The sequence below is a fragment of the Diadema antillarum genome, unplaced genomic scaffold (genome assembly GCF_040938485.1).
Source record: "Diadema antillarum isolate AM-2024a unplaced genomic scaffold, OU_Dant_1.0 seq00001131_RagTag, whole genome shotgun sequence".
Lineage (NCBI taxonomy): Eukaryota > Metazoa > Echinodermata > Echinoidea > Diadematoida > Diadematidae > Diadema > Diadema antillarum.
Window position 1 is genome coordinate 110289 of NW_027271944.1, and position 20068 is coordinate 130356.

A 20068-nucleotide genomic window follows, 5' to 3' on the forward strand; every position below is an offset into this window, starting at 1 on the left:
CATAACCTTTATAGTCTATAAGGCGACTTTTATCAACCAGTTTCAGTAGAGTTTCATTAAACTTCTTGTCCCCGCAATTTACTGTTCTTATCAACATAGATCATGATACATTTCTCCAGTCATGTAGGCCTACAGGCTGCCAGTCATAACAAAAACTCCCAGTTGTTGAAATATTTGAGTAATTTTCGTGTTGTAGTTATCTTTCGTTCATTACACTGTTCTCTTGCATTGTGTTCGTCAATGTAATGACGTAGTCATGAGACTATTAGGTTCCTGATCTACTTGACAGGCAGCTGATATGTGACTGGATTCAAAGCTCACGATCACGTGTATATAGAGTAGTAGGTTTATGAGCCGTGATTTCGCTTCCGAATTTGCCTTTTATGTTAAGATACACTGTACTGTATATATAAGTTCAAGCAGAGATTAAATCACTTCAAAGTACCCGAGAAGTTATTAGCGCGTCTGTGATTTCCGTTATTAAAAGGAAGTATTCAGGTTCTTCAACCGAGGTGAAATGTAGTTTCTGCAGTAAAATCTAGGCCGCTCATGAGGAAAGAGAAATTAGCAATATCAGAAAAGAATCGACATGTATTTTGGTAATGTTTTCACACTGGAGATGATACAAACAAAATAATCTATTTTCCATCTCTTTTTCTTTCTTTTTCACATATTTCTTTTCGAATGTCATTCCTTAGTAGTCTTTTCGTATTTTGTAAGCTTCAATGCAAAAATGAAGTATTGAGCCATACTACTGAAGTCGTTGCCTGATTTTGATACTCGGTTGAATAAAATCTTGTTTTATCTTCATACTCTGGTATAGGGTATGATTTAGGCTGAGAATTACACTGTATTATATAATCAAAACAAAGATATTTTGTTACCTGAAGTGCTTCCCGCAAGAACTGGTACTATATACAGTCAGGAATACGTGATTTTAGTTGTGATTATTGAAGTGGTATAACTGACAGTATGTTACCTACATACCCATTTGTAAGTGCTCATGAGCAAATGTCAATGAATTCAACTATTCATCTGTCAAAATATCAATATGAGCCTTTATACAGTCTCGTGTGAATTACTCATACATGGTATAACGCCATCGAGAGTAAAGAAAACTGTTCTGCTTCGTGTTCACATTAGTTGGACAATCTATGCTTACATGATTACGATGTAAACTGTCATTGACTGTATATTTGTATTGTGATGATTGTTGCATTGCATGTGATCTGAGTTTGAGTTTATTTTATTTCACCATAGGTCACTCACTTCAGCCAATGGCTGTTTTTCTGTGAGTCCGTGAAGTAAAAACCATATACAATTACAAAATACAACATTTTACACATAGTATAGGAAACAAAAAAAAAACCCCAAAACAAACAAACAAATACACAAAAGCAAAACATAGAAAATCATGCATATTACGTAAAGAAAATGGGAATTAAGATACTGGAAAATAAAACCCAAAAGAAAATGATTTATGCACAGTGTTACAGTTCAATGCAAACAATTACTACGTATATAATCTATCTACCTTATTTTTGAATATAGAAAAAGATACGCTCTGCTTAAATCATCTGATAGATTATTCCATAGATTATAGCACCTCGATATGTTACACTACGTTTCTTGAAATTAGTTCTCGGGTGTGGTACATCTAGTTTCATTATTCCTTTTCTCAGTATGTAAGTAGTCTGCTTAAATGGAAATAAATTACATATAATTTGTGGCATGGTCCTCTTTACAATTCTATACATTACATACAATAACTGTTTATCACTTCTTTCAATAAATGTATCTATCTTTAACTTTAAATTTGTCTGTATCAAATCAAATAATACGTGAAGATTTCCATTTTACATTCATAGAAACTCTTAGTGCCCTATCTAATAATTTTTGAATTTTATCAATACGCATTTTTCCCGCGTTTCCTCAAATTATACTACAGTAATCAATCGTACTTTGAATAATAGTTTTATAAAAAATCAATGACATTTGCTCTGTTATATAAGGTCGAAATTTTTAACAAATATAAGAGGGTTTGTAATTTTTTATACAATGAATCTATTTGATTTGACCACTATGAATATTGATCAATTTGCACACCCAGATACTTACAATTTGAAACACGAATTATAACGGTGTCCTTTATCTTAATACATCTGATAATTTCATGACATTAATAACAAAATAACATTGTGATAATAATGTTATAGTCATATACCACATGAGGTTTCGTTATTCGTCGTTCCTTCCTTCCCGTCAACTCTTTTTTCCTTCCTAGTTATTGGTTTGGATTGTTATTATGTGAACGCAAACCAATCGAATTACATACCTAGATGGTATCCCTTATCTGTTCTATCTGTTCTTTGATAGCATGTAACATGATGACTGCTTGCTGTTCTTCCATGGATTCAACAAATGAATTCCAAACAGGAATGCCAACACTATTACTTGTTCTTATAAGGTACAAAGAAAATATCGCGTTTATTAGAATGTATATACGCATGCTGTCACTGCTCTGTATGATTAAACAACAGCTTGAATGCCATTGAATCGCTGGCCATTCAGTAATCGTTTGCTTCCTTGCACTCGTATTTGTGTTAATGTGTTTAGTGTGTGTGTGTGTGTGTGTGTGTGTGTGTGTGTGTGTGTTTACTTGCCTTCATGAAAGGTTTATCAAATACATGTAGAGGTGTGAATTTCTATATGCAAACATGAAAGAGAAACTCGGAAAGGTCGTGACTCTCAGGCAGCATTGCAGCAAAATAAGGATCAACACACACACACACACACATACACACACACACATGTACATATATAAATTATAATTATGCATGCATAATGAAAAGGAGAAAAAGGTAAAAGGAGTAGAAAAAGAGAGAAATGGTATTAAAGGGCATGGCGATATTACAGTAACAAATCGCCAAATACAGAGTTTTAAGCACTTATTTTGACCATCCATAAATTCAACTGCATAACATTAAACTCCCTTACATACACGCTTAAGTAAAATGTAACTACGCTTAAAATGACTCACTTCGGGTTATTGCATCGCCTGTTCCTGATCTGCACTCCGAGGCCGCAACTGAAGGAGCACTCACCCCACGGGGTCCACTCGCTCCAGCCACCGTGCACGATCGTTACACGAACGCAGCGTTCCCTCACGCATTCCTGGAAGTGCAATTAGTCTAGTCGTACCAAATTGTGTGGTGGTATTTAAAATGTTGCTGTTTTTTTATACCTTGATTTGTCTACACACACACAGTTTGTTCTTTCTTCCGTTTTTGACTGTTACACAAAAGAGGACATCCGACAAACGTAATAAACATTTATAGGGGAAACTGTTTGTATGGAGAGTTATACATCAAATCAGTAAAGAGCGAAGAGAACTAGCAGAATCTGGATTGTCAGTCACTTCTACTAGCCTTGACTTTCTTCACTGTCAGAAACGAGAACCATGGGGTGTTTCACGAAGAATTTAAGTCGATCTTTTAGAAAAAAGTTAATGAGAAATTTCAGTTCTGTTTGAAGTTAGTCTAATAACCGGGGGGCCAAAAGCTAAAAACAGAGGTCGAGTTGCACTCTCTCTACAAACCAAGTAGACCATGCTTATTTTCAAGTTTTTATTGTAACAAACAACATTCCACTGGTCTACCTCAAAGAATTTGTTGCGAAAGCCTCCAAATCCAAGATGGCGTCCAAGATGGCCGCCATATTTACTGAATTTGTTATTTGAATGATAGAATTCGATAGAAACATCAGATTTCAACAAATGTGATGTCATATGAAAGAAAATAAAATTTTCTACAAGTTGATACCATTTTTGTGGGTTATTGTGATAATTGGATTGAGATTTTAAGGAAAAACACTCATTTTTTGATATTTTTCTGAAAAAAGGAAAATCATGAAAATGCTTGATTCAGCATAAATCAAAGAAAGACTGAATGATTATCTTGAAACGTTTCAAGAATTTTGTTTGACATATAATTAATATTTGGAGTAAATTAGGGGTCAGTATCGTTTTCGGTTCAGGAGTTATAATGTCTCAAACTTGAAAACTCACTACGTAAAAATGGCCACTTTAGTTGTGACCAAGACCTTGTTGGTCGTAAAAAAGTCTGCGCGCGCCAAGACTACTCCACGCACCACTGGCACTGGCGCTTGTAGCAGTGCCAGTGGTGCGTGGAGTAGTCTTGACAAATGCAGACTTTTCCTTTGACAAACAAGGGTTTGTGCCTGCAAACCAACTTTTCATACCAAGTGGTAGCTCAGGTGATACTGATCGTTATTGTTTCAAAGTAGATTGTTCTGAAGCAGATGAGATGAAGTAAAAAAAAATTCAAATAGAGGTAGTAGCTTGAAACTTGGCACCCATCTTGTTATAGATAGTTTAAGACAGAATTTAGATTAACCGCTCAAAAAAAAAAAATCAAGATGACAGCCATCAAAGTTGACATAGTGTATTGCGCCAAATTAAATGTATTATTTCGTTTTTGATACAAATGTGTCTGTTGTGCTATCTTAAACCGTCTTAAGTTTTTATGGACACATTTTTTTAAACCAGTGATATTCTACTCTCCGAAAAAGAAAAAAAAAACCAAATCGAGTGGAAGTTTTTACTTTTGATGTGAGGAGTGAATAACAGAAAACGGTGAGTTCAGAGTGAAATTGGAGTGACTTTTGAGTAAAAATGTTCATTTTCACTCATTTTAGAGTGACCTTAGGCAGAGCTCCACACTAACTTTTATTTTTGGTGGCCCAAAGGCAAATATCCGACCTTTTTTGGTGGCCCGATCAGGCCACCAAATTCTTCATTTCTGACATTTTGGTGGCCCGACGTGCGTTTTTTGTGGCCCCGGGCCACCGGACCACCGTTAAGGTCGAGCCCTGCCTTAGGGATCACTAGTCACTCTTCGAGTGATCCCCGAGGTCACTCTAAAATGAATGAAAATGAACATTTTCACTCTCGAGTGATCCTGATATCTAATATAGGAAAGCATCTACCAATGGCATAAGTTCAGATCAATTGTGACACTATAACCCACATGAAATCAGCCTAAAAACAATGTAAGAAAAATCTGATAACGGAAAATACAGTTTCAGCATGCTTATTTGTAAATGTGAATATACAGCACGAATAATCAATTTGGACAATTTTCTTCGAACAATATACTGAAAAGTAATTTCGCACAACACATTTAAGAGCAAAGTTGAGAAATTGCCGCCATGTTGGATTTTTTTTTTTTTTTTTTTTGGGGGGGGGTTCGGATCAGAAGGGCTTTCAAGCACATCTTCGGATCAGACATTATTACACATATACCATCATCATTCACGTTTCTACAACAGCAGAGTAACATACAAGTAAAAAAGCATATCTTTGATACAGAAGCATTTCTTTTTTATCAAAGATTAGGCCTTACCCAAACACTGGAATAAGCTCCACCCCCCCCCAAAAAAAAAAAAGACCCTCAATATGGTTTACACTAGTACAATATCGTTCGGATGTATAGAAACATGTAATATACAGCAATATAAGAAGATTTAAAAAAATATCAAATTATAAGTTATAAGTTGAGATAACTTTGACGCAACACACTAAAGGTATTGTTTACCATTGGGAGAGATATCACATTCGATTTATATGTGCAGGTTAGTTGTATTACAAAACATTCTACCATGTAAAAAAATTATAATACAGCCTAAAACATACGGAGATATCACCATTTCTTTTCAAGAAACCATAACCATGATAACTGTTGACATAAAAAAACATTCTTATCAGATCTATTTAGCATATCTAACAATATTTAGCATTAATTATACTGATTTAGGTTTGTACATTAATCCCTAACTCACAGTTTAGAACTAGTTTGAGGAATTAAGTAAGGGTTTTTGTTTTACGTGCACTAATGGTAAATAATGCCTTGAACGACAACCTCGATTAATTACCGCCATCTTGAATTTTGTGTGAATACTCTTTTTATCGCTAAATATTACACATTGGCAAAATTTGTGCCAAATTTTAAGCTCCTATCTCTTTTTGGAAAATACTTTCTGTTCAATCTTATCTGCCTCAGAACAATCTACTATGATGAAATGCTACAGTAATAGCGACCAGCGTCACTTACCACTTGGCATGAAAAGTTAGTTTGCAGGTACTTGCAAGTCACTAGACCATTACAGTACTACATGTGACCATGTAAACACATTGTAAGCAAAATTTATAATGCATAAATATAATTTCTTCAAGTTTTAGATGTTAACTTGTCAACAGTATATGATATTGCCTGTAATTCCAGAAATATGAATTATGTCTCAATCTCAGTAAATCTCAATCTCAATCGCAGGTTTCAAAATAATTCTTCGGTTCTTCTTTGATAAGTACTAAATCATGCATTTTTACATTTCTTCCTTTTTTTCAAAACAATATAAAAATATGGATCCCCCCCCCAAAAAAAGAGAAGCAAACAACCCCCCCCCCCCCAATTTATCACAATACACAGCTAAAGTGGTATCAACTTTTAGAAAGTTTTACTCTCCTTCATATGACATCAAATTTGTTGCAATCCAATGTCTCTATCAAATTTTATGTTTGAAATGTTAATTTCAATAAAATGGCGGCCCTGTTGGACCGCATCTGTACTTTGCAACAAATCTACTGAGGTGTACTTACGGAACATTGCTTAGTGTGCTTAATATTATGTATGGTCTTGTTTATAGAGAGAGTGGAACTCGAAAAGTAAGCACGATCTTGGATCTGACCCTCTGTGACGTCTTTGGGAACAGATGCGTGTAAAAAACATATTATGTAAAATGGGATTTCAAGTTTGAGACATTATAACTCCTGAACCAAATACAATACTGACCTCTAATTTTCTCCAAATATTGATTATATGGGAAAGATGTTAATTTCTGCATGGTTTTCATAAACGTTTTTAATTTTATTTTTAAAAAACTTTTTAGAGAAATATTCATGGTGCATTCTGAAAAATGTCTCCATAAAAACCTAAGATGGTTTGAAATGGCATTAAAATGTTCAGAATATATAAAAACCATATGAATAGACAGCAAAACAGACAAAATTGTATCAAAATCGAAATGATACATTTACTTTGGCGCAATACACTATGTCAGCTTTGATGGCCTGCAATCTTGAATTTTTTGAGTGATTGATCCAAATTTTGTTTTAAACTTTCTATAGCAAGGTTGTTTCAAGCTTCTACCTCTATTTGAAAGATATTTTTTGCTTCATCTCATCTGCTTCAGAACAATCTACTCTGAAATAATAGCAATCAGCGTCACCTGAGCTACCACTTGGTATGAAAAGTTAGTTTGCAGGCACAAACCCTTGTTTGTCAAAGAAAAAGTCTGCATTTGCCAAGACAACTACACGCACCACTGGCACTGCTACAAGCGCCAGTGCCAGTGGTGCGTGTAGTAGTCTTGGCGCGCGCAGGCTTTTTTTACGACCAACAAGGTCTTGTCACAACTAAAGTGGCCATTTTTACATAGTGAGTTTTCAAGTTTGAGACATTATAACTCCTGAACCAAAAACGGTACTGACCCCTAATTTTCTCCAAATATTAATTATATGTCAAACAAAATTCTTGAAACGTTTCAAGATAATCCTTTAGTCTTCCTTTGATTTATGCTGAATCAAGCATTTTCATGATTTTCCTTTTTTCAGAAAAATATCAAAAAATGAGTGTTTTTTCCTTAAAATCTCAATCCAATTATCACAATAACCCACAAAAATGGTATCAACTTGTAGAAAATTTTATTTTCTTTCATATGACATCACATTTGTTGAAATCTGATGTTTCTATCGAATTCTATCATTTAAATAACAAATTCAGTAAATATGGCGGCCATCTTGGACGCCATCTTGGATTTGGAGGCTTTCGCAACAAATTCTTTGAGGTAGACCAGTGGAATGTTGTTTGTTACAATAAAAACTTGAAAATAAGCATGGTCTACTTAGTTTGTAGAGAGAGTGCAACTCACTCGTTAAGTAAGCGACTTTTTGGGGTTTGGCCCTCCGGCTATAATAAGAAAGAGTAGAATCTTATAAACACAATAGCGAAGACTGATCAAAATTTGAAAAGAATTAAGGAAGTAACGAAATTGTGAAGTTCGGTTAATTTTGACAAAACACTTTTCGAACAGACGATGTGAATAGTAATGAGTAAGTTAATGGTGTCATTTCCTCGCAACTTTCCATATAGTTTATACATAAAATCTTGAATTTTCCATACTTTTTGGCCAAATGCATTTTTGCCCCACTCGCAAACTCTGATATGCCTGACTGATCATTATTGTGAAGTTATTCACACGGAAATTATACCATGTTTTACAACTTAATGGTCGAAAAATTGACAGACTGAAAATGTTCACTGTCACTTATCTTATTCTGTTTATTAATGGCCGCATTAAAAAAGTCTCCAAAATTCTCACTTTCATTTAGAAGTTAGAATACCATTGAAGACACACACAGCATATACCTAGATTTTAAGTTACTTAACCTTTAAGATCGACTTTGTGAAACACCCTATATAGAATGTGTTTCATAATATACCGGAAGTATTAACCGCAGTGGCGGATTCAGCGTTTTCGTGTTGTGTGTCTGTGAGTGTGTGTGTGTTTGTCGGCTGACTAAACCCGGAAGTGGCACCAAAAATATAAACTCTTTGTGCCCTCCCCCTCCCCCCTTCTTTAAGGAATTCCTGGATCCGCCCCTGCACGGATACTAACCCTTTGTGGCCCGCAAGAGGACCCATCCATCGGCGGCCCTTTCTTGAGACACCCGCCGTCAAGGTCCGGCCCAGTGCAGTAGAGTTCCACGCAGTAATCCACGTCGGTGTGCTGTTGGGACGAAAGTACAAAAGTGAAAGATTAATTTTAATTTCGAGCTTCTCAACAGGTGGGCAGCGAAGCTCTCTCAGATGGGCCGCCTTGATATCAGCCAAAAATGACATAAAAAATAAATCTATTTTCGATCAAAACTGGGCCTCGAAAATATTTACTAGAGCCAAAGTGGGCCTCAGGCTTAAAAATAAAATGAGGATGGAATTTTAATCGATATCATGGTTGTGGAGAGGAAGAATTCCCAACAAGAGAAAGGTTTCATGGAGAATGGAGTGCGAACATTTTAATAGGCCTGTGCCACTCTTCCATCTTCGACTGGACACTTAAATTGTAGAATCAATTCATCAAATTGTAACAAGCGCGCAAAATCGCAAGCCAGACATAATTATGCGTGTTTGCATGCATGCATGCATGCATGAATAAATAAATAAATAAATAAATGAATACATATATAAATGCTGATCTAATTGTTAATACAAATTAATACACAAACACATATTTGTTTATTTGTTTATCTATTTATCAATTTATTTATCTATCTATTTATTTATTTATTTACTTACTTACTTACTTACTTACTTATTTGCACATAATTATGTAAATGGACGCAAGGAGAGGAGGACTGTACTTAAAGATATTGGCAACAGAAACACAGGACTTACATGGCATTTCCGGTAACCCTCTCCGAACTGGAACTGACACTGCTCGTCCATAGTGTAAATTTGTCCAGGTCGCTCGATGCTGGTCGCTCGTGTTCCCCCAGTGGGCTCGTCCAAAAGGCAGGTCATGTCTCTGATATCACAGTCAATATAGATGGTTAAATGAATGGATAAGTATATGAGCAATGAAAAAATAAACGATTAAGTAAATTAATGAATACACAAATAACTAGATAGATAAGTGAATGAATCAATATATAGATTGTGGCAAGGTGGGCAAGGTGGGCAGTCTATGAAAAAAAATTTTTCTAGCAAATCTAAGAAAGGTATGCATTGTATCAGATAACATTAATGCCTGTAAAATCAAAGATTATAATATGCCATCTGCAAACGATAATATTGTTGTTTTCTTTTACTGTAGAGTGAAAAAAATGACTGTCTATTGACTGGTACGAGCTGATGTAACTGATGTTGTTTCCAATTTTAGCACCAGCTACAAAGAAATATGATTTTTATGAAGCATTAGAGCACGTACGTCATTGTACGTTCTTTCTTCGGTCCCAATGTATAACATACTTTAATTCTGATTTGTTTGCAGTTGCTGACACAGCGACAAAGAGTCTATAATGATTGATATCTACCTAGCCGAAGTATCACTCAACGAGTTGCCGGTGAGATCCCGTAATTTTAAACACTATATATGTTGATACAAATTTTTCCCAGTAGACTTTCATGTTGGAAATCCAAGCTAGAAATGACTGTCACAGCAACCATGGACCTTGATCACGGTTAATCTTTTACCCTCGCTTTTTCATCTAAAATACTTATCTATCTAATCACATCCTCCTCACTGAATCATATTAACACTGCGTTTTCTTAGTTTAAGTTTTGGCTTGAAATTATATTTTAAGCAGAAGTGCAGTGACCGTTTACATTGATGTTTGACCTTCATCCCTGTTAATCCGTTGTTGTATTTTGCCGTTTCTTTCTCAAATTTTTGTCGTATTGTTTTACCACTGAAAACTGATTCAATTTTTAAGCTATAATGTCAAGGCTTGACGATGAAGTTTTGCATTTTTCTGAAATGACGAAGAAAGGGGAAAAGCTCACCCTAGTGTCGCGTGGAGCTCGTTTCGGCTACACTCCGACCAGTAGTGATCCCTGGGCGTGGACTGTACCACTGTGGCCATGATGGACATTCCGTGGGCGTCATCGAAACACGTGTTACCATCACCGTCATGCTCCATACCTAACCTGGATCATGACGTCACAATATGATTATCTGTTTAGCATCATTATATACAACCATTAACCTCATCATTTCGTCTGCCGAATTTGTGGCTTGGTGAACTTTTAGAAAATTAGAATTATGCTTTGTTTCAACATTTCCTGCATAACGTCGCAATCAAAGCGACATTTGCTAATGGACAATTGCGAACAGTCATTTTTATGTAACCAAAAGAGAGATGTGAGTGACGAAGATCAATTGAGCCTTTTTTTTTGGGGGGGGGTTGAAAACTTGTAAGAAAATACTGATTTGAAAAAAAAAATAATAATTTCGTTTGTCAAGACATATAGCCGGTATGAACATTTCATTCTTCCCATATCAAACAAAACGTTTGACTATCAATGTTTTTGAAAAACTTCGAAATGTCATATCATCCTCATTTTATTCATAAAATAATCTTATTTCAATAGAACTTTTACTGTAAGTTGTATGTGTTTGATATCACTCAACCCATCAAGGTTAACTTTTTGCACATTAAGTGTGGAGTGCTCCTTTAAGGAATCTCTGCTGAATGCAGCATATGACGATAAACCCCCCCCCCAATAAAAAAAAAAAAATATATATATATATATATATGTATATATATATATATATGTATATATATATCCGGACCTCGGACAACTTACACGTGGCCCGCCTCGTGGGCTAGAACGAAAGACATCTGTAGCCCATCCTCCTTCACCAGTGAGCAGCTGTAGGTGACGTCACACATGGTACCGACTGGGGCGTAGCCTGCACGGAGCCGCGATGAGTTGGGGTGGATGACAGAGTGATGATCCAGGGAAATGTTCCGAGAAGAAAATACAATGTATTTCAAAGCATGGCCGTTTAACAATGATGAAATGACTTCGCCTTTTCATTTATACATACAATTTTTGTTAAGAATGCTAATTGTTATAAGAATGCTAATGCCTGACGTCACTCGGACACAGACCCAGCAATATTTTGAACAGACTCATATCGTGTCGGCCACTGATCAGTTCTTCTTCCAACTCGACCCTACTTACTTTGAAGGCAAAGCTCGAGCCTGTTCACTTTTTTTTTTCCTTCTTGAGGGGTATGGGTGGGGGTGGGGGTTGGGGATGACTGCATTCATAAGTGAGATTCCATTTCATTTAATAAACTAACAAGCATGTTGAACGTTCAAAATCAATCTTCAGATTGCTCAGCAAAACGGCGGCACCGAACCTCGATTATCTAAGGCACAGTTAATGCACCGTATAATTCTTTTACACGTTATTTGTATGAGAAAACTGACAACTGTTTAAATAATTACAGCTAGTTGGAACTCCATCTCTTAAACCTCCTTGCTTTGGCGAAAGTCTTGGGAGCGTTCATCGGCACTCACTAGAACCTTTCGAAGTCATGCAGTCTTCACTGGCCCCCTATGCAAATTTTTGACGGAATGCCGGTTTCTGTAACGTGTCATGTTAAACCTTATTGCCATTCATACGCAAAGATGCTAAAAAATGTGCCCAGTGTTGGTAGCATCAAATTTCAACATTAGAAAAAAAAATTATACATTAAACAAAATCAAAAGATTCATTGTCATTGTCATTTATGTCAGTACTCATAATTATAGCCATCGTTAGCTGTCGCTATGACCAAAGCGTCAAGTTTTACATAAACCTCATAAACGATCATGCGCGATTTTGTTTCTTTGCATGAGATACAAATAGTTAGTGATGCATGTGGAGAGATGTACCTACCCAGTAAATATACGCCAATAAGTCTTCCCTTCTTGACTGCAGAAGGCTAATTACCAATACCGCCATTCAGGCAAGAAAGTGTTGTCATGACAATCTGGGGAATGCACTCAATAGATTGTCCTCAATCTGACCCTTAGTATGGTCTACAATCATGTGCAATGACGCCAACTTTTTTAAATGAAAATTAACTTCACGTTACCCGCCGGTCCAAAGCTGATCCGAGTGAAGAAGACGGAATGGTCGAAGTAGTCCTCGCTGCCATCATCTTTGATTTGTCTCCCGCGTTCCACACGAGCGAAACGGCAGGTATTGGCGAGGCTGTCTACGGACTGGTTTGCCAGCACAAGATTTGCAGACTATGGAAAAAAATAATGCAGCTCTTCTTCATTAATGATGGGTTCAAAAGAGAAACCCTTTGCGTGTATATTTTCTTTCGTGATGACTGTACTCAAGGATATACAACAGAAACAAGAAGAAGGAAAACGTGTAGGAAAAAAAATCAATGTAAATATCTCATCCTAAAAATGAGTTTTTCTCTCAGTTATACGCTTGTTTATTCGTTTGTCAATTTGTGGACTCTTGTCCTTTATTACCCCAGTAATTTCATTTTCCCGTAGAGTCGATTTTGGGCCCATTGTCCTGTGAACACCAAACTTTACTAAACGCAACCTTTTATGTCTTCAAGGAGAAGGTTAATGCGGGCCATAGACCGATCCCAATTTTGGGACCTTCTTTGGTATTCTCGGGCCGACATTGGGCCGACCACAATACAGTATTGAATTGAATGAACGGTGCTCTCTGTTGGCGATATACATAAAGACGTCATTACATAACGCACTGTCGTTGATTCGTATGACTTCCTCTAAAACAAAATACATGTTTTGATTTATTAATGATGCAGTATGTCTCAATGGAGCTCGTTTGGCCATCTAAAATCTTGCAGTAATAGCATCTATAAGCATATCTGTCCCAAGATGACCCGACAAATCATCTATCTGGCCAAAGAGTGACCCTCGTAATCACCTGCTGATTGGAATGATTGAAATGTCCATAGAATTTGAGAGACTGCTCGTCAGGGGAGTAATCAAGAATTATCAAGCCAGTGTGAATTGATGGCGCCGTCACATGAATTAGCAAAGCATCCCCACTCTGGTGGTAAGGAGATATACCAAACCAAAACATACATGACACTGTGGTATATAAGGACTATTGCACAGGACTTACTTGGTCTCCATCCAATATGTTCATCCTGGTCAGCACAAACTCGATATGAGCTTCCAAGCTTGGGTGGGTGTAAACCATATTTACCTGGTTTAAGTAAAAAAAGAAAAAGAAAAAATATGTCGGTCACATAATGAAATCTGGTATTCCATGTATAATGAGTATAACATTTCCCTCAGGAGAAAACGTTGACGCGGATGAAGCTATATACATCTTGCAAAAACAAAATAAAGACTACAATGTTACAACTTCGAGCGCTGCCACTACTAACTGTATTAGTTCTACTCAATCAAGTCGTAATGTAATGTATCTTAAGGCTTTACTTATCTCGTTTAAAACAAGTTTGTTGTGTTTTAACTTCAATCTAGAATAATCTTCTCTTTCTCTTCTCTTCTTTTGAGTGATTGCACTGAGGTATGTTTAAATGAAATTTAATTTATTTCACCTTACTTTCACTGACACATGATATCAAAGCTTATAATTTCGGGCAGATAACAATCATGGACACAAGAGATGCTATAGTTTCGTATCTTTCTGTAATGAAGTACTGCTACTAACTTCATTCTTCACTTAATTTTTGCCAAACTTCAGACGGCTATTATAATTATATCCTCCCTATAAGATAAGTTAATTTCTCATGCGGCGATTTATCCTATATGTAGAATGACTCAAACTACCTCTACATAACACCTTATAATAACCTGAGATAGTTAATACCTTTATTTTTATCACCTCAATACATCTCTAAGCATGAGGAGTGAGTGAATTACTTAGAGTGATGAATATCTATGCATGAATACAAAATATTGACCCGAAAATTAATTCGGAGAGATATTATAATAAACATGTTCTTACGATATTAAAAATGGTGATCACGTATTTGACGACGTTTTCATCCCCGTGGAAACTGCGCAAGCTGTCATCCACTGTTGCCATGGTTTCCACAAAGTGATGACGCCTACGAGTCGACTGCCTCTTCGCCCGCTGTCTGAAGTAGTTGGCTTCTCGACCGACTCGAGGACGACGGCCAGGCAGTGGCATGATGTCCTGACTGAAGTCCACCAGACCTAGAGGTGGCGGTGTGTCGCCTTCGAAGTCGTTTCTCGCCTGCGTTATCACGTCTCGGCGGCGGTACATGATGTGGACGAAGCCCTCGCTGAAGTTGTACGTCTCTGCCCGCACCTCGTCGACTTCAAGAGGCTCAATGAAGTATTCGTCATCGTCGGTCTTGATCCAGCCACTCTGTCGAAAATGAATGCAGACATCGGTCAATGTTCGTCATGTTCGTTCTCGCGTAATGGTTAATTGCGTGAAAGAATCAAATGTGTATCAGATTTACGGTTTAGGGTTAACGCAACTATATACATTGTATAGCGTAATTACCCCTTCTCCAACTGATCAGGTCCCAATGTTATTAACCATAGTTTGCTTCTGATGACCAGTTCGAGAAAATGAAAGATTCATATTTATACCAGTTTACCTTGACGTGCCTCCCTAATCAGCAGAATCTGATCTTACCAGAAAGAAGGGAGAGACATTTTATCAATGTGCATTTTCCTGACAATTCCAATAGGGCCTGCTTAAATTTTACATTTAAAAACTGTGTTGAAATTCCAATAACTATCAAAACGTAATTAAAATCTAACAAGACCTTTTTTTATCTGACATTGACAATCAAAATAAATGGTTGAAATATGACCAGAACAACCATGTTTCCTCATGATTACAGTATCATCGGGCGTAGATTGATGTCATTCAACTTATCGTGTTGCTGAGATTTCATTTGCCAATGTGATCCTTGTTATCACATTCGCTGCGGCTTACCCACGCAAGATTGATAATTACATTTTATGCACACACAAAAAAAAAGAGTATCTCTGTACAGTTCTTTGGCTCTGGCTGGTCTTTTTTAATTTCCCGGTATCTTCTTACAACAGTCTTTTCGTTGCATTTGGCAGCTACTATAATGCCTTAGCAACGTACTAGGAGTAAACGTCTCTGTTTTTCATGTAAACAGGAAGATGCTTGTTGATAGTTCGTCTTCACGCTGCTAGCATCCAGGGGGACTTGAATTGACAAGTGGCGGGAAATTGCTCCTGCGCTCAGACGGAACATGCTAATATCATTGTCGAGGGGGCGCTGTCACTCTCCGGTAATTTACATGAGAGGGTGCGTCGTGAAAGGTGGGTGGGGGTTTGAGGTGTCACTGAATGTCAGAATCACTTTGCCTGCAGACTTTCTATTGAAACATAGCCAGAAATTCGAGCGGTTGTCGAGCCAATTTTACGTTTCTTTGAACTTTCTGATCTCAATCCGAATGTGTGAACTTATGTTTTAGTATTTGAACACACTTCTGTAGCCTGCGATCTATTGAAGTTCAAGGACCTTCGCCACTGCTCGGTAATGTGCAATGGTGTGGAAACAAATTGAGACGGAAAATCTAATGTGCTGCTTGTCATCTTATTAGACGGGTTGAATGATGGAAAATATCATCTCACCATTCCCTTGCAGTTGCTGACCGCCACCGCTGAGTTGTTAGCCCCGAGTACGTTCCCTCGGTAGAAGCAGTTCATCCGCGGTCTTTCGGTAACCACCGATCCATCGGAGAAGTGGCGATGTACTGCAGGAGGACAAACCAAATAGATCGCGTCATACATTTAAATACATCGAGCTGTCAGGTCTAGCTGAAACCTTTGTACACGGTGTTTTGCAAAGTAGAAGTATTTCACTCAGGCACACGACGAAACATGTTAAAACCCCTTGTCACCGAGAAACCATGGTTCTTGCTATAATTATATCCCGAGCATGACGCAGCAGGAACTCTTTGGCAATGGATTCTTTCTCAAACATATTGGGAGAATAGTCCAACGAGTCTATACCCGTACGTACGGGGCAGATTCCGGCAACATATAAAAAACAAATTGAAGTCACATATTACTTGCTATAGTGCATAGATCAGTAAGTCATGATACATGTTCAGATTGAAGAAACATATTTGCAACAGGTGTAGATCAAGAAGTCATAACAGAAATTCAAATTCAAGTTACATCTTTAGTGCTCACCTTTGAACGTTGGCGATGTAAGGCCTGTGCTTCTCGTGACATTAATGGTAATCTTCGTGCCGAATGCATTCATCGAAAAATGGAACACCTTCTGCACCCCTTCATTGTAGTCCTCATCGTTCCCGACATCTCGCCGTGATCGTCTCCTCCCGGCCTGTCTCCGAACGCGGTGGAATTCAAACTGATCTTCTTCGAACTGGGTCGAGAGGTCATAGGTTCCCCAGTCACAATCCGGCGAACACCGCTTTGGCCGGACTATATGGTAATCTCTGAGTGACGAAATGAGGCGTTCTGCGTACGATCGATAACAAAATTGAGGAAAGTGCAATCGTGATCGTTCATTCAAAACTTCAAACCAAACATCATTATCTAGAGGAAATATTGACTAAATTACAATGATATACATTGTAGTAAACGTTATCGACTTAGGCATCTCATGTGATTATGATCGTACAGAGACCGAATTTACTAGGTGTAGACTGAGGCTGTTCATGTCTATACCATCGACCCAGGGAGGTGGGATCCCCTGATTTATCATTGTCTGGTCTACTTAAATTAATTTGACCAAATTCCAACCTTTTTAGTTTCCTTGCACATTTATCAATTCTTCCTTTTTGTTGAATCATAATAGCTGATCGGATCATTTCACTATGAGAAACTGACTTGAAATGTAACATGTAACATAAGATCTACAATGTTGGCCTACAAAAAAAATAAAACAAAACATATATATTTCATCACTTTATTGATATACAAATCGAACAAAGGAATACATAAATACAAAACATAAAAGCCCAGGACATAACTGGATAAACAGAATAAGCAGGGCATATACATAAATATCACACAATGTTACAGAAGATTTACGAACATAAATACACATAACTTTGACAGAATCCTACACATATTCAAAGTGTGAAAAATATTGTTAAGCAGGCAAAAGGATAAGAAATGAGACCAGAAAGATAGGAGAAAAGTAAATAGCATGAAGAAGAAGAAGACGAGGAAGAAGAAGAAGAAAACTAGGACAAGTGTAGTACATACATGATACACTTTTCTCTTTACGGCATTTAACATACCTATTGAATTTTAACAAACATTTGCATTATTTTGTATTCCAGTGAGTCCAATATAATAGAGTGGGCGATTCCGCATACGTAAATTATTCACAGTGAGACACGGTCATTCATTCCGCGCCCCATTAACATAACAATAACAATAAATTACATAAATTATTAATATCACATAAAACGACTCCGCCCCGGGGAACCGAAAAAACCCTGAAAAAGCCCAGGCCCGGATGGGGACGCCCCATTATTATAAACCTTTAATTTATATTCATATATATTAAAAAATATATATATGTTATAATGATAACCCGTCTCAGAAAAACTCATGCCCGACAACAAACCCTCCCGAATATCAATCCGATACACAATTAATCTAGTGGCCTCAACCTAAACATAGGGCCACGGATTAAAATTAGATTATGTCAAAGCAATAAATTTTGACATTCCCATTTTAATTGGAATATGTCAAACAAAACAAAACAAAACAATACAAAAAACGGAGATGTTATAACTGGCTTCATTCGTTTGTCGTTTGGTTGACCTGATGGTCTGAGAAAAAGTGGTTGAGGGTAATCACTCACTCTAAAAATACTTTTTTCCCCTTAAACTCACCATGTTTTTCACTGAATACAAGGCCATTGGTGTCTTTGTTTGCCTGGGAAAACGAGGGAGAGAAAGAGAAGAAATATCATGAAGGAGGTAAACCTTGAAATAACTTATCATATTCTATTTCGGCTGGGGTAACATCCACTCCATACCAATCTATCCACCGGTCATCTACAACTGTTACTTCTAATCGACTACCACGTACATGACGATACACCCCCCCCCCCCACCCCCCTCGCAACCAGTTGCAAAGGGGGTGAATGTCTCTCCATGTTTTCTCTGCGAATCTTCCACTTCATGTGACCTCGAGGATATGACTAGGACGTGATTTCTTCCTCTTGTTAAAAAAAAAGGTATAACATAACGATAAATAAGAGTGTATGTGTGTGTGTTTGTGTTTGTGTGTGTGTGTGTGTGTGTGTGTGTGTGTGTCTGTGTGTGTGTGTCTGTGTGTGTGTGAGTAACAGAGAGAGGAAAGAAAAATCTTTGACTTGACTCAGATGCTACCTGACCCATAAATAATCTCTTTCTGAGCCTCAACTATGTCTGACATCTGCTCCTTTCCTTTCAGCCACATTTTGTCTGATCTCCAGCTCTTGGAACAGGGAAAGGAATTCTTTAATAAACCCCTATATGTGTTTTGACTGCGATGTTGATAAGGCACTAAGTGGGTGTCCTTTGTACTGAAACGTGGGGTTCAGATTCGCAAAGTGTAAGCCTGAGTTCAGGTGCGATACAAATCGACGACATCATGTTTGCACCCTGCCGCCTGTGATTAACACCTCGATAGAAATCCACCCACGCGCCGGTACAACGTCCCACTAAGTAACATGTGACCCTTCTAACTAAATGTCAGGTGACCCGATAAAGTCACTTTTGGCCCGTCTATTCATGGTCTAAGTGTTTCCAGCTGTGATATGTCTCGAATGCGCCGTAGAGGACAAGGTCGTATAGTTTTACCACACCTTACCTCAGTTCTCCCAATCATAGCTCATAGCTGCAGTTTCGATGATACGGTCATGACAGTAGTCAGAAATTTCCGTCTGTTTAGGATATTTTTTTTCTTTTGACTTTGATGGTTTTCCTCCCAATGCAATTATGATATAGGAGAGTAATTCCGTGAAGCCAGATAGCGTCCCCGAGGAACATATCCGCATTGGCATAGACTGCTTTTTCGGTCAAGTTCAATGAAGTAATTGATGTAACACATTGTCTCTTCTTTGACCTTCATAATAGCCAGATAGGATCCATCCCTTTGGACAAATATTCCCTAAAACACAGTTCAAAAGACCAGTGAGCTTCAAATTTACAACCTGTCGCGTACAAAATTTAGTATTGCAAAAGGACCACTTCCCTCGTATTTATGCATTCGGAATGGAAAAGTGTCTACAGAAAAAGGTTTCGTCTCTCCTTCCTGGTCTACACTTTTCCCTTAACGTCAGCTAATGATCTCAAAAATTGTCGCTCATATTACTTTTTGTATCGTATTGATGTGTGTGTGTGTGTGTGTGTGTGTGTGAGTGTGTGTGTATGTGTGTGTGTGTGCGTGTGTGTGTGTGTGCATGTGTGCGTGTGTGCTTGTGTG

At 37.5% G+C, this 20068-nt stretch overlaps 1 protein-coding gene across 1 annotated transcript in view; it reads right to left on the reverse strand.

The window, feature by feature from the left end:
- The window catches only part of LOC139744040 (A disintegrin and metalloproteinase with thrombospondin motifs 3-like), a 52164-nt gene extending 32693 nt beyond the window's left edge, over positions 1-19471 (reverse strand). Inside the window, exons 1-12 of the mRNA XM_071654501.1 lie at positions 19454-19471; positions 18490-18532; positions 16808-17098; positions 16244-16365; positions 14601-14987; positions 13749-13832; positions 12724-12880; positions 11442-11547; positions 10638-10781; positions 9531-9660; positions 8755-8865; positions 3041-3174 (exon numbers count right to left, since the gene is read on the reverse strand). Of these exons, the coding sequence (XP_071510602.1) occupies positions 3041-3174; positions 8755-8865; positions 9531-9660; positions 10638-10781; positions 11442-11547; positions 12724-12880; positions 13749-13832; positions 14601-14987; positions 16244-16365; positions 16808-17098; positions 18490-18532; positions 19454-19471 (1727 nt within the window). The remainder of the gene's footprint in view (positions 1-3040; positions 3175-8754; positions 8866-9530; positions 9661-10637; positions 10782-11441; positions 11548-12723; positions 12881-13748; positions 13833-14600; positions 14988-16243; positions 16366-16807; positions 17099-18489; positions 18533-19453) is intronic.
- Between the last annotated feature and the right edge of the window lie 597 nt (positions 19472-20068).